Genomic DNA, 23149 nt, shown 5'->3' with positions numbered 1-23149 from the left:
GAGGCGTAACCCCCGTCAGCCACCACTTCTCACTCGAATCCGGAATGCGTGTGCGTAGTACGTGGTGCGTAGGCCCTCTCCGACACCTTGGGCGTGCGAATGCGTAAAACGTATGCGTAATACGTGAGGCGTAACCCCCGCCGGCCGCCACTTCTCACTCGAATCCGGAATGCGTGTGCGTAGTACGTGGTGCGTAGGCCCTCTCCGACACCTTGGGCGTGCGAATGCATCAAGCGTATGCGTAATGCGTGAGGCGTAACCCCCGTCGGCCACCACTTCTCACTCGAATCCGGAATGCGTGTGCGTAGTACGTGGGGCGTAGCGCGCCTTGAGAGGCACACCCCGATCGGCCGAAGGTGGATGCAGAAGACAGATTCGTAATACGCAAGACATTTGTAGCTCCCTCAGGCGCCACTTGGCTCGGGCACGACACCGAAATACGCGACGTCTGGCCGACGCACTATGGATCGCGGGCGCGTATTTACATAACATGGCCGATCTGTGCATTCTGGGCGATTACATATGCGTAGCAGTACTGACGACCTCCCGCTCGTGTGGTACGTGGAAACTTTGGGAGGCATTGCGCCGCCCACCAAGCAGTTCCTCCACGTGTTCGCCAAAAGCAAGAGGCAAACGGCTTCTTACGCTCGGCCCCAGTGGGGGGTGCCCGCGCCGCCTAGCTCTGCGGACGGCGACGGCCCCCCCCACCCTTCATGTAATCAACAACAAATGTAATCATGTTTTAGGTATGTTGTTGGCAAATCAAGACACAGAGCTCACACAGGATTTCACAGCGGGAGGAAAGCGGCGAGTCGCAATTCCAGGGGTCGTTGTGGCGGGCCACCCTGTCCAGAGAGGCATGGATGCCAATCTGGGGTCTCTCGACCGAGTCTATGAAGCCCTGGCCGCCTCCCGGTGGTGGCAGAGGTTATGGAACCAAGCGACGGAGATGGTGCGGGGGTACGGGTGTTCCAGGGGGTCACGACACGCACCGACCCTTCACGAACCGAAAGGCTGCACCCGGGGAAGGCACAGTAATCCGGGCACGTGTTGGGCGCCCCATTCCGTTTAGGGCTAGGTCGGCTCAGGGCCCCGTCCACTTCCCTCCCGCCTGGCGCGTGATGATGAGGAGATGCCACCCAGGCCAGCCAGGACAGGGGCGGGGGGCGAGGGCGGAGGGCGGGAGTCCCCACATTCGCGCTGACGTGGGATCGCTTGTCATGTGAGAGAGTGCGTGGTGTTCTTGTTTCGTATCCGCTTTCTCTCTCTCGGTGTACCTGTGTTAGTGCAGTGCGCGGCCGCCCCTTCTTTTTTCTTGCGCTCGCCGCAACTGGACGACGACGCCGGCCGAGGATTATTGTACTCACAGCTCCGACGGCTCGAGCGTTTCCTGATGACCATCACCGTCTACTATTGGGGCCCTGCCGGCGGGATGAACATGTACGGGCGAGCCATCGGCATTTACGCGACGCTCAAGGCGGCCGGCGTCGCGTACGCGGAGGCCGGGCCGAACGCCCGGCCAGAGCTCAGCTCCTTTGCTCCGCCCGCCGTCGACTTGGGCGATGGCGTAGTCGTGGGCCAGGCGCCGGCTTGTCTGACTGCGCTGGGCGAAAAGTTCAACTTAGGCGGCGCGACCTTTGCGGAGAAGGCGAGAGTGCAGCAGGATCGGGCTCTCTCGCTGGACATGCGGCTCCTCACCGTGTGTATGCATCTCACAGCTGCCCACGCACGCGGCAGGCAATGCTCGACTTTAATGACATCTTCGGCGAGCACGCCAAGTTTGTGGACGACAAGGAACGCAAGGACAAGTGGTTCTCATACCTCGACAAGAAGATTGCCGCTGGCGGCACGGGCTGGGCCGCCGGCACCGCGTCCCCGACGATTGCCGACTTCCACGGCGTGTTTGCTTTCGAGTGGGTGGTCAAGAAGCAGATCGACTTTTCGGAGTACAAGAGCCTGACGGCCTGGTGGGACAAGATCAAGGCCTTCCCCGCCGTGAATGAGCTCTATGCCTCGTGCGTCGACGGGCGGACGATGATTCCCTGATCGCACGCGTCCGCACGCTAGCAAATGCCTTTCGTTTGCATTGGTCGCGGTTCCAGGTTTCGGGCTCCTTGCCGTCGCTAGCTCTAAAACTCGGCCCCTACCTACCTATCTGTGTCTCAACGGGTCCGAACAGGTTCTCGGCACCGGGCACCGCCTCGGTATACAAAATGCGCCTGCGGGCGGACCCTCACAGATCACAGATCACCTATCTGTGTGTGGCACGGGCGGGGACCTGTTCCTTTTTACCCATCTCACAGCAGTAGAGAGAAGAGAGGTGTCCGTTTTTATTTATTTTGAGATCTGTCTGGAGTTCTGGAGAGAGCCGTCGCGGCCCGGGGCGGTGCAGGGACGGGCCGAGAACCGCAAAGCAAAGGCTTTGGCAAAAGGAACGCGCGATTTGTGAGACGCGGCAGCGAGGACAGCGGAAAGCTGTGCGACCGTGGTCGTGCGCGCAGCACCCCTCGAGTATGATGATTGGCGCGTCCGCGGCGAGCTCACTTTGCCACTGGCACTGCATGCCGGTCGAGCCCGGCGACTTGGGCGCGAAGCGCTCTCCCCCTAACGGCACGGCGGCTGGTCAGGGAGGAAAACACGCACCACCTACCTACCCACTGGAGGTCTCTGGCACCTTATACCCCGCCCTACCTAACACCTCCGTGAAGACGCCCCCCCGCAATAGGTAGGTAGGTGGGGCACGGAGCCTGGCGGTTGGCGCCCGCGATAGGTAGGGTAGTACATGATGGAAAAAAGAATTTCGCCGCTCATGCCATGCTCATAACTCGGCACGCTGCAATCCTCGCCGCCGCCGGGCTGCTGCTGCTCACGCCAGTCGCGCTGCTGCTGCTGCTCACGCCAGTCGACTTGCTGTTCAGGCTCTGCTGTCAGGCTGTCAGATACGTGCTGTCAGACTGTCAGAGAAAGTGCTGTCAGCGCTGTCAGACTGTCGGGCACTGTCAGGCGCTGTCCGGGGTTTGCTGTCAGACTGTCAGCACCCAGGGCGCGCAGCAGGGGTCTTTTGCAATGCGCGCGTGCGGGCGCGAGCGCGCAGGGGAGGGCAGGGGAGGGGCACCTGGGAGCGGCGAACCGTGGATCGCATGCGGTGGCGCGCGTGCTCGTATCGCCATGGCTCGGACCGCTCCCGCTCCCGCTCCCGTATCCGCGCACGATCGGTGGTGGTCAGGGGGCGGCCTCCGAACTCAGGCGCGTCAACACCGCAGAGAGGGCGGACCGCGCCGAGACGGTGGCACACCCACCGTGCACGCTGCTGTGCCCCGCCACATCAGCTGCTGTATCACCGGAACCCGCGCGCGCGCCCGCCCCGACAATGAGAGCCCGTGCGCCCCGGTCGCGATCCACGGAGTGCGACAGTGTCAACTGTCTCCCGTCGCGGCGCGCCCTTTCTTTTTCAGAGGGAGATACCACAAAAGAATCGGCGAGTGGCTTTGGCAGAGGTTGTGGTGTGGTAGCGGTGGAGCGATCGAGAGGGTCCGGCGTCCGGGCGGAGAGTGCAGTGAGAGACTACACCCGTCAAGCTCAGCGCGATCAGCCTGGGGGCCCGCCCCAGGCTACTGCGTACTTACTGGGGCCTGGCCCTGTGGATTCGAGTAGATCCCACCCGTTGAACCTCCGAGCAGCCACCAGCTTCCTCCTTCCCTAAATATGGTGGTGGGGGGGGGAGGGGGGGGGGACCGGCGCTCACACGTTTCCGGTGCCGGTGGTTTGGATTCGGGTTCGCATTCGCCACGGTAAAACCTGTTCTCGCAGCGAATTTCGGGTCGCGAGCGCATCTTCCCGTACCGCACAAAGGTGTTTCGTACCACCGCCCGACTCTAGGGTACCGCCCGGATATTTCGAGAAGCACGAGGGTGGCGGGCGAAGAGCCAGCAGGAAAAAAGGCTTTTGGCAATTCACAAACACAAATCTCTCTTCAGAGGCACAGCAGAGGCATGGTGGGCGGCTGGCACCCCCAGGCTGTGCGTGCCGTCTTTCTCGCAGGCGCTTATCTCTTTCTCGGTGAACTCCGTAGACTGCGGCGACGTGCGTTGCGGAGCGCCCGCTGCACGCTCGTCGTGAAGCTAGGAGGATCGGCTGTCACCGACAAGACGTGCTTCGAGACCGTCCGTGTTGCAGCTCTGCGAGAGACGGCGTGCGCGCTATCGCGGTCGCCGCTCCTCGCCGGCACGGTGCTGGTCCATGGCGCGGGCTCGTTTGGCCACTTTCACGCTCGGGAGCACGGTGTCTCGCGCGGCACGGCGCACAGCGCCTTCTCGTGGCGCGGCTTTGCGCTGACGAGATCGTCGGTCACGCGGCTGAACGGCATCGTCCTCACCGCGCTCCTCGAGCAGGGGATCGCGGCCTGCGGCCTCCCGCCCTTCCCGCGCTGGGTCTTGTGCGGCGGTGCGCTGACCGACACAGACGCGCCGCTCGGCGAGGTGCGCAGCCTGCTCTCGCGGGGCGTCGTGCCTGTGCTGCACGGCGACGCGGTCTTTGACGAAGCCCGCGGCGCCGCCATCCTGTCTGGCGACACACTCGTCGAGGAGCTGTGCGCAGCCTAGACGCGGGAAGGACACGTGACCTTGAGGAGAGGCAGGACTCGGCTGTCCTCTCCGCCACTCGCGCCGCACTCCCCACGCACTCCCCGCCACCATCGCGCCACTCCTTCCGCACCCGCAGCTCTTGCACTCGAGACGCTAAGATCGGGTGCTCGACACACTTCTCACAGCCTCAGCGGCGAGAGCCCCCCTCTTCCAGGTGTGCCGCTCTCCACCCGACCCGCGCCGTCTTCCTCACAGGAAAGCCGCGCCTCCTAGACGCCTGCTAGAAGGCTCCTAGAGGGCTCCTAGAAGGCGCCTGCCGCCCTCCGCCCGACCCGCGCCGTCATCCCTCACAGACGTGGCCGGCATCTTCGACCGCCCGCCCGGCGAGGACGGCGCAGCGCTCCTCCGCCGGATCGTCGTCGGCCCGTCTGGCGAGGTGGTCGACTTGCCGCAGATGCGGACGGCGGCGCACGACGTGACGGGGGGGGTGGCCGCCGAGCGGAGCGCGCCCGCAGCTCTGCACGCCTTTCCGTCGTTGATTCCGGCCGCGCTTCTCGTGTGTAGGTGGCGGCGAAGCTGAGCGCCGCAGCTCGCGTCGCGGCGGGCGGGGTGCCAGTGGTCATTGTCGAGGCGGGGACTGTGCACGCCGAGGCTGCGCTGAGAGGCGAGTGGCCCGAGCGCTGCACAGTCGTCACAGGCCGTAGTGAGACGCGGCATACACGTGCATGTGCTTGATGCTTGTTGCTTCGGAGTAGAGAGACTACTGTAGCCGGTGAGCGGTGTACAGTACACAATACGCGCGCGGGGGTTGCGGAGAGGTGTTGGGTACCTCGCTCGTCGCTGTACACAGTAGAGTATCACCCCGCTGGGAACGTCCGGGTGTTGGAAGTAAAGATATAAACATTCTTTTTCATGCGTGAATTACGCGGACAAGGGACATGCTGGACCAAAACGTGATGGAAGGATAATGCGACGGGGTCGTCGGCGCTCGGGTGACGGGGTCGAGACACAAAACACACTCCGTTGTGCGCTAGAGGAGCGTTGGACCGCGCCCGCGGGCCGACCCGCGACCCCGATGCGTGCACGCAAGAAGACACGGGGAATCCACACAGGAACCCCGACAGAACAAAATGCGCCGAACGGCTCCCGTGCGCATGCGGCAGTGCTCGAGAGATGCGGCTGCTCGCGGGGGCGCGGCGCATGGGCATGCTCCTGGCCCACGCCGACCATGCGGGGCGGCGGGCGATCCTTCCTCTTTGGCCGCCTGCCCGCCTCCTGGCTACAAGAAGTGCAGGGCCACGACAGCAGCCACCGCCAGCACAGCGGCGAGCGGCGGGCCGTCGCGATCGGCCGCCTCCTCCGCCAGCGCCGCGCTCTCCGTGGCCGCCGCCGCGTTCACCTGCGCCGCCGCCGCCGCCGCCGCTCCCTGGGGGACGTACCCCTTGGAGGCCCAGAGGTGGCCGTGCAACACCAGCTCCGTCTCCTCAGTCACCTAAGACCAGGGGGCAAGGGGGCAGGTGCAGGTCTGCGCACAGAACGAGGTGGTGGTGGAGCGTGGTGCCGCGCGGCCCTCGCATCTCCACGTCAAAAGACAGGAGGTGGCAGGGCAGCTCAAGTGGAAGGGGCCCGGTGCGCGTGAGGTGTGTCTGGCTGGCTGGCTGTCTCTCCCTCGCCTCGAAGAATGGCGCGTCCGACGACTGCGGTACAAACCCTTCCGGCATCGAAGGCCGCGCCGCCGCCGCCGCCTCCGCCGCCGCGAAGCCTTGGGGCACGTACCTGTCCAAAGCCGGAGGGTGTGAAGAGAGAGGCCGTTCACAGAGCCGCCGCCGTCCCTGCCCCGCCAACACACCCGGCCGGGGCAGACTGCTTGGGCGGCGTGAGCAGCGCGGCCGCCCGCCGCCCCCGCCGTGCGATCGCGGCGGCACCCTCCACCTTGAGCGACGCAGCCTTGGCGGCGACCGCGTCCGCCGCCGCCGCCGCCGCCGCCGCGCCCTGAGGGACGTACCCCTTGAGCGGCGCGGGCAGGAAGCCGGGCAAGATGACTTCCGTCTCCTCGCTCACCTCGAAGAAGGCGAGCCGCGTCGCGTCCTCCGCCTCGTCGTACGCCTCGGCGTCGGCGTCCTCCGCCGCGAGGAAGAAGGCCGCCTCGTCCTCCTCCTGCGGGGCAGGGCTTGGGCGTGAAGGGCGCATGACCTCTTCGCGAGGGAGACGGGACGTGGCACCCCCTTGGAGGATGTGGCACCCCCTCGCGCCAGCGCACCTCGTCCTCTGCCGCGAGGGCCGCCCCGCCCTCCATCGCCTCGGCGCGAGCCGCCGCCTCCTGCTTGTGCGCGGCAACGTCGGCCAGCCAGTCGTCGTGCTCGGCCCTCGCCGCGGCGGCCTCGTCCAGGAGGCTCTCCACCTCCTTTGCCGCCTCTGCCACGTCGACCTGGAAGGAGAGCGCCTCTGCCTCGTCGAAGACCTCAGCCACCCAGCGATCGGCTGCGTCGGCTGCGTCGGCGTTTGGAGAGGAGAGGTGTTTAGTGATGCGGAGAGTGATCTCGCGTTTGTTTCCTGTGACCTTGAGGCCGGCCTTCTTTGCCAGCTGCACAAGCTGTTTCTTCGAGAGACTCTGAATCTCGGACGCTGCCGCTGCCGGAAGGCGGGCCTCGGCTTCCATGGAAGCCGCGCGCACGGCGGCGGGCTTTGTCAGCAAGGGCCTCGGCGCGGAGGGAACGAAGGCGGTGACGCCCGCGGCGAGCAAGAGGAGGACACCAAACATCACCGTTGGCTGATGACTGATTGGAGTGCGAAAAAAAAGCCCCAGCCACAGGGTACCCTATGAGGTGGCTAAGTGAGGGTCTCTGACCCACCCAAATAGTGCTCTTTAACTAACGGAGGCCTTTGGGGGCGACCCGGGGGCACCTCGGGGTCGCAGTAGCCCCTGACGGTCGAAACCGGACCCCGGACCGGTACACGTTTCGTGCGGTGGTGGAGTGGGACCGGATTCTCGCCCTTCTGGGCGCGGGGACGGGGCCGGGGGTGGCAGGCAAGTAGTAATATGCCTTTAGAAGGTCTCGAGGGACACACACACTCTCTCGCGCCCCCCCACCCACACGCTCTGGTGGTGAGGGCTCGACGCGCCCAAAATTCGGCGAAATCTACGCCGGACCCGCGACACATGGATCGCCCCACGTCGCGCTTCAGATCAGCCCCACATATGCCACTCTTTGTGTCGCCAGAGAAGCTGGTGCGCAGCCGAGCCCTGCACGCTCTGCTCCGCCAGCAATCAGTGTCATCAGCAACGGACACCTCTACTAGGAGATGGGTAAAAAGGAACAGGTCCGTGTGTGTGTGTGTGTCCAAACAAGGTACAAGCTGCCGAGCCCAAATCACTGTGAGAGTCGTGATTTCTTGTTGGTTAATAAAAATCTCTCTCCCAACATTTGACCTTGGGAGTCGGTCACTTGAAGACAGGTAATTGAGCTTTTTGGTATTTCGGATTGGGACTTGACCATTTGTGCATGTGACTCCCTGGTCTGTCATCAATCAAGCGACCTGGTCTGACGACCTGGTCTGCCAACCACCGCCACCACTGTGTATTTGGCTGTGTATTTGCTGTGTATTTGCTCACAGGCCAAAAACACAGTGTATTTTGTGTATTTGCTACCCCGACCCTGTGTATTTATAACATCTAGGTTTCTTAAGCGCCTGAGCTCCTCCCGAGGCTGAGCTCCTCCCTGCATCTCCGCAGAATATCCCTTGTAACGTGAGAGAGTGCGTTGTGTTCTCGTTTTCTATCGCTTTCTCTTGTTTTCCCACCCGGGGGGGGGCGGGGGGGGGGGACCCCACATACTTCGTTTGCTCCCAGACAGTTGTCCCGCTGCAAGCAAGGTGGCTGCTCCCTCTGTTCTCGCCGCGCCCTGCGCCGCACTTCTCGCCGCGACCTGCGCCGCAGTTCTCGCCGCGCCCAGATGGGCAATTGCTCCTCCTCGCCCGCGGGCCGCGATCGAGACTCCAAGGACAGCGACGCACGGCGAGCGGCGCCGCCGCCCACCCGCTCCCTCACCTTCAAACTCAACCAGCTCGACGAGCAGCTCAGCAAATCGGCTCCTTCGCCGGATGCGCAGCTGGCCGAGCGACTCGCCGAGCCCAAGAAAGTGCGCGAAATGTGCGGCCCGGCGGCATTCGTTGGCGGCCTGCATGCCGTGGTGGGCGCGGCAAACACCGCAGTCATGGAGACGATGCAGGAAGAGCACACGATCCGGCACGACAGCCGGGTGCCCTTTGTTTCGGATCACCTCCTCATCGAGACGACGAGCGAGACGGAGTTTTGGTTCGTCCTCGACCCCGTCGGCGGCCTCGGCAGGCTCGGTCTCGAGCGCTGGCCAGAGGAGGGCCCCGGTGCGCGCCGCAGCTTCGCCAGCGGCCGCTCGTCCGAGGAGCTGCTGGGCGCCGCGAACAAGCGGCAGCCGCTGCCGCACGCGGCCTTCTGCGAGCGGATGCGAGGCCACAACGAGATGCTGCGGCAGCACGGGCTGGCGGAGCTGCTCGAGGAGGAGCTGATCGGCGGCCGCCTCTTCACGGGGCCGATGAATGCAAAGTACCAGGCGGCGCTGCGGGCGCTCGATTCGGCGGACGCGGGAAGGCGGCGCAAGTTTGTGCAGCTCTGCTCCGACCCGCAGACGCTGTCGCAGTACGAGGCTGCGGTCGAGGCCGACCCGGAGGGGGCGTGGGCGGCGGCGCGGATGCTGTGCACCAGCTACTCGACCACTCTGCACGTGATCAAGTCGCTCCTCCTCCGGCTTAGCAAGCTCTCGCGCGCCACGCCCGTCTACCGCGCCCTGCACGGCGAGGCGCCGCTCGCACCTCACTCGCGAGAGGGGGGGGGGGGGGCACGGCTGCAGCGGCGAGGCGAGGCGAGCCTTGTTCGGAGCCGCTCTTCTAGGCGCCGCCGGCCGCGTTTTGGCGCGAGAGGTTCGGCGCACGTGGCGGTATCGGCCCCTAGATGCGATGATAGATGCGACGACTGCCAGGCCCACACCCCCGCACGCGGCGAGACTCGCGCTCGCGTGTCTTGGACTGCACTGCAGCCGCCTCCTCCCGCTGCACGACCTCCTCCCTCTTCTCCTCTGGCTCTCGTGTGCTGATGGAGCGTGCGCTGATGGAGCGTGTGCTGATGGAGCGTGTGCTGATGGAGCGTGTGCTGATGGGGCGCAGGTGTCGACCCAGGCTTCTTCTCCGCGTGCCCCGACCGCGCCGCCGCCGCCCTCGCCGCCCGAGGCTCGCCGCGTGTTTGGGGTGCCAGCCTTCCGCCACCCTCCCGCGAACCTTCTCGGAACTGTCCGGCAGGCTCGCAACACGCTCCCGGCGTGCTGCTCGAGATTGAGCAGGGCCTGGTCAGCCGCGGCGCAGACTTGGGCTGGCTGTCGCAATACCCCCCTCCCGACGGCGCGTGCGAGCTCGTGTTCCCGCCCCACACGGCGCTCGACGTGGTTGAGGTGGGCGAGCGGCTTGGGGGGTGGGGGGAGGGGGGGGGGGGGGTCTGGATCCTCTCGGCCACCTCTCGGCTACATCGGCTGCCTCTGGGCTGCCTCTGGCTGTCTCTCGGCTGCACTTCGGCTGCACCTCGGCTGCACTTCGGCTGCACCTCGGCTGCACCTCGGGCGGTCCCACCTGCAGGTGGTCGACGAAGGCGAGACGCTGGTCTTCCGCTGCCGCGCGACGGTGAGCCTGTGCGGCCCCCACCCGTCGGCAAGTCCGCGGGCCCCGGCACGGAAGCTTCTCGGGACGTTCGCATAGGTCAACCGGAGCGACCTCGCCATCGACAAGGTTGCGGGCAGTACCCTCGGGCGGTCTCGGGTGATCTCGGAGGATCAGATTGCCTCTCGCCATCGACCAGGTTGTGAGCACCAAGCGGGACGGGCTCAACTGCATCATGACCTCGATGAAGTTCTCTCTGATGCGAGAGATTGCCGACGAAGCCGACGCGCGGCTCGCTGCTCAGGAGATCACACGAGAGCAGATCTGAGACCGCACGAGATCACACGAGATCACACGAGATCACACGAGATCACACGAGATCACACCAGAGGCCGAGTCGCGCGCCCAGGCCAGCTTCCCCTGTTCGCCCTCCCTCCTTTTCCTCTTCTGCACCTCTCCGCACCTCTTCTGCACCTCCCCTGCACCTCCCCCCCCCTGCACCTCCCCTCCCCTCTCTCCCCCGCTCAGGAGTTCCACGCCCTCGTCCTCGGCCCCAACGATGACGGCCGCCCCTTCGCAACGGTCCGCTCGTGGGCAAACATCAGCGGGGTGTGCCGCACCGGCACGTTCCCAGCGCGGGACGGCTACAGCGGCGGCGACAGCGGCGGCGACAGCGGCGGCGACAGCGGCGGCGACAGCGGCGGCGACAATGGCGACAGCCGCGGCGAGTCGCCGCCCTCCCCGCTCCTCCGGCGCGACGCGGACCCGCGCATCTACAACGATGGCGCCGAGGCCGCGGAGACGCTGCGGGCCACGCCTTCCTTCGTCTGCAATGGGGGGCCAGCTCTCCTCTGTAGGCGTCACGTTCTCCGAGACGCTGCGGGCGATGCAGGCCGCGCAGCAAGAGGTGCTGCAGCGGCGGAAGAGGCACGCCTTCATGGTGGCGCCGCGGCCGGGCGCGCGCAGCGTCGTCCCGATCTCCGAAAGGAACCTTCTCGGAGCTTTCCCGGAACCTTCCCTCCTTGCAGGCGCGAGCGCCGTTCCCCTCGCCGACCTCGTCCTCGCCTTCGCCTCGGCGGAGCTGGAGAGGCTCAAGTCGCGCGACGGCGCGCCCGGCTTCGCAAAGTTCGCCGACGCGCGGCTCGCTGCCCTAGATGCGGGACGCAGATCCCAGATCTCCCCAGATCTCCCCAGATCTCCCCAGATCTCCCCGGATCTCCCCGGATCTCCCCAGATCTCCCCAGATCTCCCCAGATCTCCCCAGATCTCCCCAGATCTCCCCAGATCTCCCCAGATCTCCCCAGATCTCCCCAGATCTCGAGGCTCGAGACGGCACGTACCCACGCGATGCATTGAATACACGGCACGACACACCGCACTCGCGCTGACGCCGGTGTGCTGACGACGCAGGCTCGTCACAGGGCGCCCTCTCGAGGCGGCGCTCGGCAACGACACCCGTAGATGCCGATCCCCCTCCCGGCTAGCGGCTGTGGAGGCCGCCACGCCGCTGGAGCACGCCGTACGGTGACACCATCCACGAGCACAACGTCACGAGCACAATGGCCGTGGGCAGGTCAATGCGTGATGCCGTCCTCACCGCCCGCCCCCCCCCCCCCCTCTGCCTCCTGCGCGCAGGCATCAACCGGTACCTCGGCGTGGGCGACAAGTCCATCTGGCTGGGGATGGGGCGCGGGCTCGATGCGATTCGCGACGAGTTTGCGGCGAGCGGCACCGAGGACGACCTGGTCTGCCTCGAGTACGTGCTCGAGGGCACCGCCGGCTGCCACCCGAGAGAGTGGCAACACTCTGGCGGCAAGCAGATGGACGCCTTCTACGAGGGCAGGGAGGAAGACGGCAGGCGCGGCAGGCCGCTCTCGTACTTTGTCGAGCACCCGCAGGCGTGCGAGGCTTTAGATGGCGAACGCACATCCCCGGACTTCCTTAATGCCGCCAGGCGCTGGACAAGACACGTCTTCACCGCGCCCCTGTCCCCTCCGCCTCGCGGCGCAGGCTCGCGAGGCGGCCCTCCTGCCGGAGCACGTGGTCGCGCTAAGACTGTACACCACCGCCGCCTTCAAGAGCATCAACGACCCGCTGCGCAACCGCAGCGGCGCCCCGCCCCCCCCCCCCCCCCTTGGTCACGGTCGCCGTACACGAGTCGCGCCGTCCGCTGTCTAGCGTCCGCCGCTCGTGTGCAGGCGCGCACCCGTTCCCGGTGACGGTCGCCTTCATCAACGACGGCATCAAGAGGCTGCGCCCCGTCGGGGCAGGCGCCGCACCTCTCTCGACAGCCCCTCTCTGCACCTGGCCTCGGGCCCGCTCCTCTAGGCTGCGCGCGGTCGGAGCGGGCGCGGCCGACGCGTCGGAGCGGCGCGACTTTTGGCGCGGGCTGCGGAACGTCGCGCTTCCGGACGGCTTCCACCAGACGGGCGGCACCGAGTACGCGCCCCTCTCGACCTCGTCCGACCTCGAGGTTGCGCTGCACTACTCGGACGCGGCGCAGGAGCGGCTGCTCTTCAAGCTGACCACGGCGTCTTTCCTCGAGCGCGGCGCGTCGCTGCAGTTTCTCTCCGCCTTCCCGGGCGAGGTCGAGTACCTGTACCCGCCCCTCACCTTCCTCGACCCGACCGGCAAGGTGGAGACCATCACCACGACGTGCGGCGTCAAGTTCTCCGTCATCGAGGTCCAGCCGAGGATATGAGAGGCAAGTGAGTGAAGACAAGTTGCGGAGCCTTTGATTGTATGTAGACTAGATGCTGCTGTACCCACACCTCTTCGCGTATATACCGTACTTTAGGAGTGTTCGTTTTGTGCAGATAAGAGATGCGTGCGTAAAAACTCGTAGAGCCTTAGCTCCGCGCCGCGTAGGAGAGGCGCTGTACGACCCGTTACTGATACGTGTAATCTCTCGCACATTTTGATCGATCCCGCGCGAAGCTCGCGGCGAGACGTTTCTATTTTTCCTCCATTTGAGGATTGAGCTATCTCGTCCTGAAAGACCATTGCACGCTACTGTAGTGAGCGACGGTTCGGCGGCGCGCTACGCCGCCGCGGCGGCGGGAGCGGCGGCGGGCAGGCCGAGCAGGACTCGGTCGAGCCTCGCAAAGTCGTCCACCAGCGCGAGCAGCGGGAGCAACGGCGCGCCGGCGGCGAGCGGCGACGCCGCGAGAGTGGCCGCCTCGGCGGGCGCCACCTCGCAGCCGCAGTTTGCCGCGCAGCGCACGCCGACCACGCGCAGCCCCGCCCCCTGCGCGGAGCGGATTCCCGAGAGCGAGTCCTCAAACGCGACGCACTGCGCCGGCTGCAGGCCGAGCCTGCGCGCCGCCTCGAGGTACGGCCATGGCTGCGGCTTGTGCTGCGCGCAGTCGGGATCGTCGCCCGCGATGATGAAATCGAACGCGTCCACCAGCCCGAGCGCGGCGAGAGCCTTCTCAATGTACCCACGCGAGCCGCTCGAGACGACGGCGCACCGCAGCCCCGCCGCTCTCAGCTCGCGCACGAGCGCCACGGCGCCGGGCGTCGCCTCGAGGCGGCCGGCCGCGATGTGCTCCTCGAAGAGCTCGGCGCGCCGGCGCAGGAGGTCGTCGATCGTCTCGCCGGGCTTCAGCCGCCCCGCGGGCAGGTGCGCCTCCATGATGTCTCGCGGCGCGCGGCCGATGCACGCGTCGGTCCAGTGCTGCTCGCTCAGCTCCACGCCGAGCACGGCCGAAAACGACTTGCGGTGCACGTCCTCCGACTGGCACAGCGTCCCGTCAAAGTCCCACAGAGCGGCGAGGCAAGGCGGCGCCGGCGACGGACCAGCGGAGCCACCACGCAGCGCGAGGGCGGCGGTAAGCCGACGGTCGGCCAGCAGCGATGGCACCTTGCTCGGCGCAGCGAGAGCGCACCCGCAGAGGGCGGCGCTGAAAATGGTGCGCTTGCGGGCGATCATGCGGTGCGGCTTCGGAGACGCGGGCGCGGAGCGACACTTGGCCAACCCACCGGGCAGGAGGAGGAGGAGGGCTGTCTGCTATAGCCGCAGCCACTCCCAGCTACTCGTGTGAACCGGTCCTACTTCGCTACGACGCTGCGGCGGGCGTGGGGCGTGCACTTTGCGCGCGAGTTCGCGCGGCACCGCATCCGACGCGTGGTGTTCGTGGGGGCCCCGCGGCGACAGCCGGGCAGGCCTCTCGCGACGGCCGATGGAGACTGGCCAGCGCTGTCGGCGGGCGAGTTTGCGGCGCACGCGCTGCGCGTAGGCGGCGCGTGGGCGGGCGGCCCGCCCGGCCGTCGGTGAGCACCGGACGCGAGGGTCGGTCGGCTCTTAACTAGCTGTATATAGTCGCGATCTGCCGGCGTGCGTATGAGCTCACTAGCTAGAGCTCACACTAGAGGCCGTCATCGCATTCGCCTTCCTGGGACCCAGCGCTGACTTCTGACTGTCGTTGCTGTCTCTCCCCCTTCTCGACTGTCTGTGCTTGTGCGTCTTGGGTCCGGAGTTGTGCGTTTATGTGAACCTCTCACAGGCCAGCGCACAGCGCCAGGAGGTATTTTCTGGGTGAGAACGGCGTTCTCTGGGTAAGCTCAGCTGTGAACTTCCCAGTTGTTTGCTCTTGCTTGCGCGTGGCCCTTGCGTGCACGCCCAAGCTCGAGCGGCATCACGCAGAGCGAGCTCTGCGCAGGTCCCGCGACCTTCTCGGGCAGGAGCCCACCTCTCCTTCCCTCCGTGCGCCCAACGATATGGGCAAATCCGCGCCGAAGCGCGCTTCCGACGCTGACCAAGACGAACGGCCCGCAGAGGCCAAAGCTGGCTCTGGGCAGGAGCCCCCCCCCTCGTGTTCTCAATAACAAGGCTGTGAACAGAGTTCGTACTCCGAGCAGGAGGGAGCTCCGCAACTCGAGATCCCTCGAGAGTTCACGCGGAGTCGGCTGGGGCTATACCATGGCCACCCGGGCCACCATCCTCAGGGCGCCTCCCTCCATCCCGAGCAGCGCACCCGCCATCTCCGCCTCCGCCATTCCCATCAGTCGCAGGAATCGGGGGAGGGCGGCCGGCACCGCTCCGTCGGGAACGGCCTCCTCCGGGACCGCTCCAGCAAGCTCGTGTAACGCTTGCAGCGATGCTGCCGCATCTTTCGCCTCCTCCCCGTCCCCTACAACCTTGTCCGACAGGGGCAGGAATGGCATGGAGTCGGGCTGCCAGCGCACCACCCTCCATGGTGCCATGAAGTCCACCACCCCGCAGCACGTCTGCGCAGTCCACGCTAGCGTCCGCCGGTCCCCGCCCCCATACCACGTGGGGGCCCATCTGGTCGGCGCGCCTGACCCTCGCCCCCCCGTCCCACCCGCCACGAATGCCAGCCGCCGTAGCTCCTCGGTGCCCACCGTCCTGGCCACGTCGTCCCTCCTCGGCGCAAAGAGGAGCACTCGGACGTCTCGAGGGTTCATTAGTCGGGCGTGACGGCGAAGCACTCCCGGTTGGCGGCACCTCGGTGGGCGGAGGGGGTCCTCTTCACCCCCTGCCCAAGCGTGGGTGTTCGCGTAAGCCGACTCCGTAGCGTTGGTCCATCCCGCCGCGTGACCAAAGGCGATCGTCCCGGCCGGGAAGAAGAGCACCGCGTCCACTGCCACCTCGGTGTTACTCAGGTTCTGGTAGGCGCGGAAGGACTTCGGCTCCCCTTCTCGCGGCGCCTCCTGGACGACCATCACCACCCGTCCGCCCGCCTCCGCCGTGGCCACCGCCTTCTTATACACTCTGGTGAGGGCTCCTCGCCCATGTTCGTTGACCGTGACCAAGACGTTGTGCGGCCACGGTTGTGACTCCCATCCGGACGAGGTGACGTCATCCACCTCCACCCCCCACTCCCCTCCCGACCACGCCCCCCCACCACTCTGGGTGCGGCCTCGAAGAGCGTCGACATAGTGAGCGCCGAGGTGAGCGCCTCGCCACTCAATCTGAACGCGTCCCTCAGCCACGCCCGCAGCTCCGGGACGATCTGTGCCACGATCCGCAGCGGGCCACGACCCCGCTCCCGGACCGCCTCGGAACACACCCGGACAGCCGCAGCGGGCAACCGCTGCGCTCCAGGCCACGTCCGACTCGCCCACACCGCAGCGAGGCAAGTCGCTCTCTCCGGAGTCATGCCGTGGCGCAGCCCCCCCGTGTGGACAGTCAGAACCGTGGGGTCCTTGCCCATCTCAAAGGCTTGAAGCTGGCGCCACACCCCCGCTGGGGGGCAGAATTCTTTCGTGTTCCGTTCAGACTGGACGCCGTCCCGCAACGCCGTTTGAGGTGCAGCGCCCTGCCGCGCCCGCCGCCCAGCGCAAGGGCCGGGGCCCCGCGCCGCTGAGCCCGCCCCCCGCCACTCCCTCTCCCTCCCCTCCCTCTCCCTCCCCGCCCGCGCGACGCGTGCAGGGGCTCGCGCCGCCGCCCGAGCCGCGCCTCCGCCCTCCCCCTGTACTCTGTCGCGGCGCGATCCCCGGCCAGCATGATTGCGCGCCACCGCGCCCGCGCCGCGCCCTGCCGCGCCACGCCCGCGCCAGGGCTCCGGCACTGCGCCGCCCGCTCCGCGCTGGAATTGCCCATGCGGCCGCCGCCGCATCCTAGGACGCGCGCCGAGAGGCGCTACATGGTCGACTTCAATGAGAGCGAGGGCGAGTCGGCTTTCTTGGTTGTGAGATCAACAAAGGGCGTCTGGTTCGACAACCCCCACGTGTTTCATCGGAGCCTCGCAAAGGTGCCAATCAGCTTTTGTTTCGCGGAGGGGGCCCAGGTTCAGACCGAGCTCGGGCCAACGGCTTCCGTCAAGGTCGGTGGCTACTTCGCTTCCAGTGCGGAGTATGAGGAGTGGTATCAGCGCCGCCGCGCGAGCCTGACGCTGCCGCCTTTGCTCGGAGCTGAGGTGCGCACTTTTACGCCAGGCTCGGCCTTGTCCCTACGGTGACCCCGTCTCCAAACATTTACGTTTCTCCCTCGCGCAGGCGTGCGGCGTCAAGAACGACGTCGTCGTGAAGGAGGAGGCCGCCGCCGAGGAGGCCGCCTCCGAGGAGCCCGTCGTCGCCGAGGAGTCCGCCACCGAGGAGGCGACCATCAAGCCCGCCGCCGCCGAGGTGTCCGCCGTCGCCAAGGAGGCCGCCTCCCAGGCCGTCGCCGAGGAGGCTGCCAAGGAGGTCGAGAAGCCGGCCAAGACCGTTTCCAACACGCCCGTCCCAGCGGCGAGCGCGCCGCAGCATTCTCCTGGCACTCCTCGCTCTCCCACCGGTAATAATCTCCCTTCCCGCGTGCCCCTATCGCGCTTGCAGGACACCACCTGCTACCCGGGCCTGCCCACGCCGATGGCGGCGGGGAAGAGCGGGCCCGCGTCGGCCCGCAGCGGCTCCGGACCGGGCTACGTGGACGGCGTCGAGGCTGCAGTCCGCCGCCTGGGCGAGAGCGTCAGCTACCAGGCTACGCCCGCCGACGGCAAGAAGTCGCCGTCGCCGGGAGTCCCCACCTCCGGCGGCATTGCGCCCGTGGCGCCCAAGCCCCTTGGCGCGGGCGCGGGCGCGGGGCAGGCTGAGGCCGAGGTCGCCAAGGAGCGCGAGCACTGGGAGGGGCGGCTCAAGAAGGCGAAGGCCGCGCTCGATCTCATTGCCGATCAACGGAAGAAGTGGGCGGACTTGCAGTCGCGGCGCTCGAGGAAGTGCCGGCGCAAGGCAAGGCGCTGGGGCAAGCCGAAGACTGGCAGGAGCCACGGTCGCGGCCGCGGCCGCCGCCCGGACCGGCGCCGCGAGCCGCAGACCACGTCCGGCAAGGCGCCATTCGCCGCTGGCACATGCGGCGCCGTCGCTGGCACATGCGGCGCCGGCGGTCGCGCCGCCCTCAAGGCGGCGGCCAACTGCGTGCAGGGCGGCTACACGAAGGCCGAGGGCGCCTTCCGGTGGCTGCTCCTCGTCTGCATGCCCGCCTTTGGCCACTGCGCGTCCGCCGTGCCTAGCCCGACGGCGGTGGCCTCGGCCTTCTCGTCTGCCTACGCCTCGGCGTCCTCGGCCTTCTCATCCGGCGTCGCCTCGGCGGCGTGCTCGGCCTTGTCGCCCGCCGTCGCCTCGAAGGCGTCCTCGCTCGTGAGCTGCTCGCCGCCTCTCATGCCCGCAATCGTGCTCATCCTCCTCGCCATCGCTTGCGGCGCCTCCTGGCCGACCGCGGCGAGCGGAAAGGGGGCTCGCGGCGCGGCGTGGGCCACCTGCCTTTTCGCCGCCACGGCGCGCCTCACCGGCACGGCGGCGGCGCCTGCAGGCTTCTTCGCGAGCGCCTTCTCGTGGCTCGCGGCGGGTCCGCCGCAGGTCGCCGCGGCCGCCGCCCTGGCCGTCGTCGGCACGGTGATGTGGCGCCGCAACTCAAAGGCCCGCCGCCTCGGCTGGTCCAGCCTGCTCGGCATTCTTCTCTGCTTGGCCACCGTCTCTGGCGGCTTGGTCACCGCCGCTGGCGGCGCCGCGCTTGCTGCATCCTCAACTGCGCTGCCAGACGTCACTGCGCTTCCGGCGAGCCCCGCCACCACCACCCCACCTCCGCACCCCGGATGCCCGCATCTCCAACCCCTTGCCGCCCTCCTTAGGCCGTCAATATGCACCCGAGGTGTGAGATGGAAAGCCGGTGCACCACAGACCAGCAGCGGCGCTTGTTTGACAAGCGAGTGATCGTGCCGCGAACGCTTCTGCTCCAGCGCGGGATTGTGAACCAGCTCGCCAGATTTGGGAGTGTGGTGCGCCAGGCATGCACCCAAGGCTTCCACGTTGCCGGCCTCCTGCTCACCGACATGCAGAAAGCCAACGAATCGTGTGATTGGCGCTCTATGGTTGCGCTGAAGAAAGTGCCAGAGTGCAACTCGACCCATATCGTGCCTTACAGCTGTGTCAAAGCAGCGAGCATGAGGGCGGAGGGCCGCGCATCGCCCATAGGGAAAGATCAGGCGCATGGTCTTGCCTCCTTCCTCAAAGTGAAGCCGCAGCCATGGTATGCGAGTGAGCGGAGCTTTGACCCGTACCGCGAGGCCTTCGTCGGCGTCCACCTAAATTTTGACGTCGATTGGATCGCCTTCATTTGCCACAAGGTTCCGCCAAACTGGCTGTGGGACGCGCAGGGATCCATCTCATTGGGGCTCTTCGATCAGCTGGGTCCGTACACTGGGTTTGTGCGAACATCCGTGATTACACCTATCGTGCGGCAAATGCAGCACCTCTTCAATGGCAGCCTTTCCGGCAAGCCCGTTGTTGTGGCAACCCCGCTGGGCAAGAAGTACAAAGAGACGGCTTGGATTTTGCGCGAATTTGAGGCAGAGGTGGCCCTCGTCCTTGGTGTGCGCGTCATATCGGGTAGCAGCAGGCTCGCAGAACGCGAGCTCAACGCCTTGGCCGATATGCATGTGCTGGGGCATTCCAAAGCCTTTCTGGGCTGGAGAGGCTCAACTTTCTCGAGATTCGTTACGGAAATGCTCCCGGCAGGCATCCCGGTTGCGACCTTTGCCCCCCCTTACGGCGACTGCGCTCGTCATGTGCGGCAGAAATCCGGGGATGACCTCTTTGAACAATTGGACCGATCGTTCCATGCCGCCGCGAAAAGAACAGCAACTTTCGAAACATCTTCCATAAGCCCTCAAGTGCGCCAATCCCAGCAGCACAGCCAGACAGCTTGCAACGGTGCCGTCGCCGGGTTTGAATACAGGGCAAGCTGGCTCGAGCGAGAGTGGACGACACGCCCGATTGACACTGGCAGCTACGGAATCTGCACCCTCGCCCGGAGCCCAGCTCAGCAGCGAGGGGTTGCACAGTGGTTGAATTACAGCCAGCGAACCTGGCTGACGGCAAAACACAGCCAGCGTTTGCGTGGGCGCTCAGAGCCGCCCGGGAGGTTGGAGGGCGACGTCCTCTCCTGGATGTCGTGCAGCGACAGGCGCGACCCGATTGAGCCACTGACCGGCGTCGCGCGACACCCAAGAGCGCCTATTGGGTGTGCGGACACGACAAAGGAGCAGGTACATGCAAACGAGTTCCTGTACGATATCTCGCACCTTGTGCTGCACAACGAGTGCGGCGGAGGCGCACGGGCGCCACCCGGCAGGAAAAGTCTCTTCTTCGACCTGGGCTCGGGCCATATGTCGAAAGCACCTGTCGATCTCCAACATGGGGCTGGACACTTTTCGTCGGTGCCGCTCTTCATTCAGCTCTACAAGCAAAACTGCATTCACTTTCATTCTTTGTACGCTTGGGAGGCGAAGCCCGTCTCTGAGGTGTCCTACTGGGACAACGTGCCTGCAGCTCTGTCAGAGAGGCTGTATTTCTTCAATGAGCCCGTCCGGCGCGTGACTTCGGAACCAGCAGGTTTCAACGCACTGCGGACATTGCAAGCGATAGCGCGCCCGATCGACTTTGTAGCACTGAAAGTCGACTTTGACACCCCGAGTGTGGAAGCTCCCTTGATGGAAGCCATTGTCGATTCGGAGGCCTTGTTGGGCCTCATCGACGAGGTCTTTTTCGAATACCACTTTAAGGTTCGGCCAGAATTTGGATGGGGAAATAGGATGAACGCGACGGTAAACGACGCGCTGCGGCTCATGCAACGACTTCGCGAAAAGGGTGTTCGGGCGCACTTTTGGATTTGAAACAGACTATGCGGTCCGCCAGCGTCGTGCCAACTTGGGCGAGCAGCTGTCCAATGAAGCTTCACATTATTTGGTCCCCGAACTGCCCCCCATGTAAAGGGAGCGGAACCTGAGTTGCACAGGGGTTGTGCGCCAGGCCCTCAGTAGACAAGTGTTGTCATCAACAGAGTACAGGATCTGACCTCACTCCTCCGTGAGGGCGCTGAGATGTGAGAACTCAAGGCTGAGTTTTTGCTCCACTTTCGATGCCGGCCACTCGCGCTCTGACCTCGGGGTAATGGTAATCTCTAGTCTTTTTTAGAATTCAAGCGAATGCATCTTCGATAACGGCACGGCGACCGTCCGTTCGGTTGGACGAAGTTCGGTTGGACGAAGTTCTCCCGGGTGGGGTAGGGGAGAAGTACTCTTGAGGGAAACATTGGACCGTCAGGCCCCGGGGACTGGCCAGCCCGACTAACACAACCTTCAGGAACACCATTTTGCGGTCCTGAGCGGCCGTCTCGGAGCAGAAGCTTCCCTGCCTCCTTAGCCATGTGCTGGTGAGCTCTGCGGCCCGTGTAGCGGCCCCTTAGCCCGTCGCCCGGGCACATGGCGCCTTCACACCGCTCCTCGCCCCCGTCTCGCAGGCCAAAATCGTCGACATCGCGTCGGCACTCTCTACGGCGCGCCTGGGCTCGCAGAGGGCGGCCTGGGCGGTGCAGGGTGGCTGGGCTGCCCCCCTCCCGCGGTGCGCCAAGCCTCGGGGGTCGGGGAGACCATCTCGGGTCGCCGAGGGGGCGGGTCGGACGCCCGATCCGGCTGCTGGCCGGAGGACGTCGCCGGTTCCGCGATTTTGGGAGCCCCAGTCGCCTCCAGCCGGGCCGAGCGGCGCCAGCTGGTAGCTGGGGCCGCAGGGCGGTCGGGCCGACACCGTATGCTAGTCGGAGTGGATTGTCTAGGGGTGTAAAGGTCGGTAGAGTGTCCGTTTGTAGCCTCCGGACGGGCTCTGGTCGGGAGCCCGCCGGGCCGGCTGAGGCTGTGTGTCCGTCCACTGTGGACCCAGTGATGGCCTAGGAGCCCTGCACGGACGGTGTTTATGCTATATAACACCTAGGGACCGCGTGGTGGGCGGCGAGCCGCGCATCGGCCGACAATGTGCCGGTGTACGCGTTTCGGTGACACTCAGGGCCCGTTTTGTGCATGACCTGTCCCCGCGACTCGTCGGCGTCGTGCCGTCGTGTGTGCCGTCGGTGGCGGCTGGCGCCCCAGCTCTCGCAACACCCAGGCAAGACGCAAGCCGCAAGCCCCGCAACGCGCAAGGCATATGAGATGTGCGAAACAAATACAAAAAAAGTTGCAATAACCTTGAGAGCACAGTACCTCTCCTGGGCCACCTCTCTCCAACTCCATCTCCCCCGCAACCCCCCGGCCCCGCCGCCCCGGCCCCTGGTGGCCCACGGACCGCCGCCGAGGCCGTGTCCGCATCACTCCCACGGCGCCCTGCCGCCGTGCTCCTCGTCGTCGCCGCGCAGTTCGCCGCTCGGCGTCGACCAGCCGACCGCCGCCTCGTACAGCGACCCAATCGGGCCGGGGTCGAGGAAGGCGTACTTGGGCTCGCGCTGCGCCGTCTGCTTGAGCAGCTTGATGTGGTCACTCACCGGGTGGATCGAGTTAGCCGCGATGGCGCCCGACGCGGCGGCCGACGGCGTGCCGATCCCGGGGAAGCACGAGTCGCCGCAGCGCAGGAGGCCTACGAGGAGGCGCCGAGAGACTTCCGAGAAGGGCCCGAGGAGGGCCCGAGAAGCGGCGGGGCGAGAAGGGGCTGCCGTCCACGGGCGTCTTCAGGTTGGGGAAGGGGAAGGGGAGCAGGTTGGACAGCTTGCCGGCGAAGGGCGCCGACGTGCCCGCCGCCCAAGCGAGGCCGTACGTGCCTAAGGCGGACGCGTCGTCGGCGCGTGATGGACACGGCGCGGACGAGTCGCCCAGCCGAGGTTGTGCTCGCGCGCCGCGGTCGCGGCGAAGGAAGGCCTCGTGCGCGAGCGGCGAGCCGACGATGGAGAACTCGACCCGCTTGCGCACGTCGGGGATGCACCTGGGAAGAGGGCCGAGGGGTCGAGGGTCCGGGAGGGGGACGGGTCGGGGGTGCGGTGCTCCGATTTCCCTCCTTCCTTTCCTCCTCCTTCCTCTTTCTTCTTCCTCGCTATCCTCCCTCCCCCTTTCTCTGTTCTTCTTGTCTTTGCTTCCTCCTCTTCTCTTCCTTTTTACCTCCTTCTTCTCTTTCTCTCTCTT

The 23149-nt window shown here is 66.2% G+C and overlaps 9 protein-coding genes across 9 annotated transcripts in view; 4 read left to right on the top strand and 5 right to left on the bottom strand.

Moving 5' to 3' along the window:
* The first annotated feature begins 1423 nt into the window (after positions 1-1423).
* Positions 1424-2131, top strand: EMIHUDRAFT_421964 (hypothetical protein). The gene is made up of 2 exons (XM_005766759.1): positions 1424-1663; positions 1738-2131. The coding sequence occupies exons 1-2, from the start codon at positions 1433-1435 to the stop codon at positions 2044-2046; spliced, it is 540 nt and encodes a 179-aa protein (XP_005766816.1). The 5' UTR covers positions 1424-1432; the 3' UTR covers positions 2047-2131.
* Positions 2132-3992: 1861 nt separating this feature from the next.
* Positions 3993-5318, top strand: EMIHUDRAFT_103456 (hypothetical protein; the record flags this gene model as incomplete). Its single annotated transcript, XM_005766758.1, has 4 exons — positions 3993-4588; positions 4798-4799; positions 4937-5070; positions 5148-5318. 4 exons carry the CDS (start codon positions 3993-3995, stop codon positions 5316-5318), a joined length of 903 nt encoding a protein of 300 aa, XP_005766815.1.
* A 156-nt stretch (positions 5319-5474) lies between these two features.
* On the bottom strand, positions 5475-7355 carry EMIHUDRAFT_436914 (hypothetical protein). Its single transcript, XM_005766757.1, has 4 exons — positions 6844-7355; positions 6433-6740; positions 6257-6359; positions 5475-6075 (listed from the first exon to the last, which is right to left on the bottom strand). The coding sequence occupies exons 1-4, from the start codon at positions 7342-7344 to the stop codon at positions 5863-5865; spliced, it is 1125 nt and encodes a 374-aa protein (XP_005766814.1). The 5' UTR covers positions 7345-7355; the 3' UTR covers positions 5475-5862.
* A 1095-nt stretch (positions 7356-8450) lies between these two features.
* EMIHUDRAFT_436910 (hypothetical protein) lies at positions 8451-13174 on the top strand. Its single transcript, XM_005766756.1, has 6 exons — positions 8451-9394; positions 11676-11710; positions 11901-12163; positions 12276-12375; positions 12464-12515; positions 12594-13174. Exons 1-6 carry the CDS (start codon positions 8537-8539, stop codon positions 12975-12977), a joined length of 1692 nt encoding a protein of 563 aa, XP_005766813.1. The 5' UTR covers positions 8451-8536; the 3' UTR covers positions 12978-13174.
* On the bottom strand, positions 13134-14276 carry EMIHUDRAFT_356631 (hypothetical protein). The gene is given in 2 exon segments (XM_005766755.1): positions 13134-13221; positions 13236-14276. 1 exon segment carries the CDS (start codon positions 14194-14196, stop codon positions 13306-13308), a length of 891 nt encoding a protein of 296 aa, XP_005766812.1. The 5' UTR covers positions 14197-14276; the 3' UTR covers positions 13134-13221; positions 13236-13305.
* A 1415-nt stretch (positions 14277-15691) lies between these two features.
* On the bottom strand, positions 15692-16441 carry EMIHUDRAFT_211809 (hypothetical protein; the record flags this gene model as incomplete). Its single annotated transcript, XM_005766754.1, has 3 exons — positions 15692-15732; positions 15761-16064; positions 16136-16441. The coding sequence occupies 3 exons, from the start codon at positions 16439-16441 to the stop codon at positions 15692-15694; spliced, it is 651 nt and encodes a 216-aa protein (XP_005766811.1).
* Positions 16442-18922: 2481 nt separating this feature from the next.
* EMIHUDRAFT_436909 (hypothetical protein) lies at positions 18923-20484 on the bottom strand. Its single transcript, XM_005766753.1, has one exon. The coding sequence runs from the start codon at positions 20437-20439 to the stop codon at positions 20059-20061; it is 381 nt and encodes a 126-aa protein (XP_005766810.1). The 5' UTR covers positions 20440-20484; the 3' UTR covers positions 18923-20058.
* Positions 20485-20584: 100 nt separating this feature from the next.
* On the top strand, positions 20585-21204 carry EMIHUDRAFT_356628 (hypothetical protein; the record flags this gene model as incomplete). The annotated part of the gene is made up of 1 exon (XM_005766752.1): positions 20585-21204. A coding segment is annotated over one exon (159 nt), but the record flags the coding sequence as incomplete, so codon positions are not given.
* A 976-nt stretch (positions 21205-22180) lies between these two features.
* Positions 22181-23149, bottom strand: part of EMIHUDRAFT_436908 (hypothetical protein) — a 4708-nt gene continuing 3739 nt past the window's right edge. Inside the window, exons 13-15 of the mRNA XM_005766751.1 lie at positions 22867-22952; positions 22687-22791; positions 22181-22610 (exon numbers count right to left, since the gene is read on the bottom strand). Coding sequence (XP_005766808.1) covers positions 22345-22610; positions 22687-22791; positions 22867-22952 — 457 coding nt within the window. The 3' untranslated portion in view covers positions 22181-22344. The remainder of the gene's footprint in view (positions 22611-22686; positions 22792-22866; positions 22953-23149) is intronic.

The sequence above is a fragment of the Emiliania huxleyi genome (assembly GCF_000372725.1).
Source record: "Emiliania huxleyi CCMP1516 unplaced genomic scaffold EMIHUscaffold_50, whole genome shotgun sequence".
NCBI classification, from domain to species: domain Eukaryota; phylum Haptophyta; order Isochrysidales; family Noelaerhabdaceae; genus Emiliania; species Emiliania huxleyi.
This window is presented reverse-complemented; position numbering and strand designations above follow the sequence as displayed.

Excerpts from the sequence above, each read along its gene's own strand:
- EMIHUDRAFT_436909 (XM_005766753.1), bottom strand. The coding sequence starts at position 20,439 with ATGAAGAGCGGCACCGACGAAAAGTGTCCAGCCCCATGTTGGAGATCG.
- EMIHUDRAFT_436914 (XM_005766757.1), bottom strand. The coding sequence starts at position 7,344 with ATGTTTGGTGTCCTCCTCTTGCTCGCCGCGGGCGTCACCGCCTTCGTT. Across the intron at positions 6,741-6,843 it reads CCCTCGCGGCAGAGGACGAG|GAGGAGGACGAGGCGGCCTT; the intron begins GTGCGCTGGCGC and ends CCTGCCCCGCAG. Across the intron at positions 6,360-6,432 it reads AAGCAGTCTGCCCCGGCCGG|GTACGTGCCCCAAGGCTTCG; the intron begins GTGTGTTGGCGG and ends GGCTTTGGACAG.
- EMIHUDRAFT_421964 (XM_005766759.1), top strand. The coding sequence starts at position 1,433 with ATGAACATGTACGGGCGAGCCATCGGCATTTACGCGACGCTCAAGGCG. Across the intron at positions 1,664-1,737 it reads AGAAGGCGAGAGTGCAGCAG|GCAATGCTCGACTTTAATGA; the intron begins GATCGGGCTCTC and ends CGCACGCGGCAG.
- EMIHUDRAFT_436910 (XM_005766756.1), top strand. The coding sequence starts at position 8,537 with ATGGGCAATTGCTCCTCCTCGCCCGCGGGCCGCGATCGAGACTCCAAG. Across the intron at positions 11,711-11,900 it reads CCCTCTCGAGGCGGCGCTCG|GCATCAACCGGTACCTCGGC; the intron begins GCAACGACACCC and ends TCCTGCGCGCAG. Across the intron at positions 12,376-12,463 it reads CCCGCTGCGCAACCGCAGCG|GCGCGCACCCGTTCCCGGTG; the intron begins GCGCCCCGCCCC and ends GCTCGTGTGCAG.
- EMIHUDRAFT_356631 (XM_005766755.1), bottom strand. The coding sequence starts at position 14,196 with ATGATCGCCCGCAAGCGCACCATTTTCAGCGCCGCCCTCTGCGGGTGC.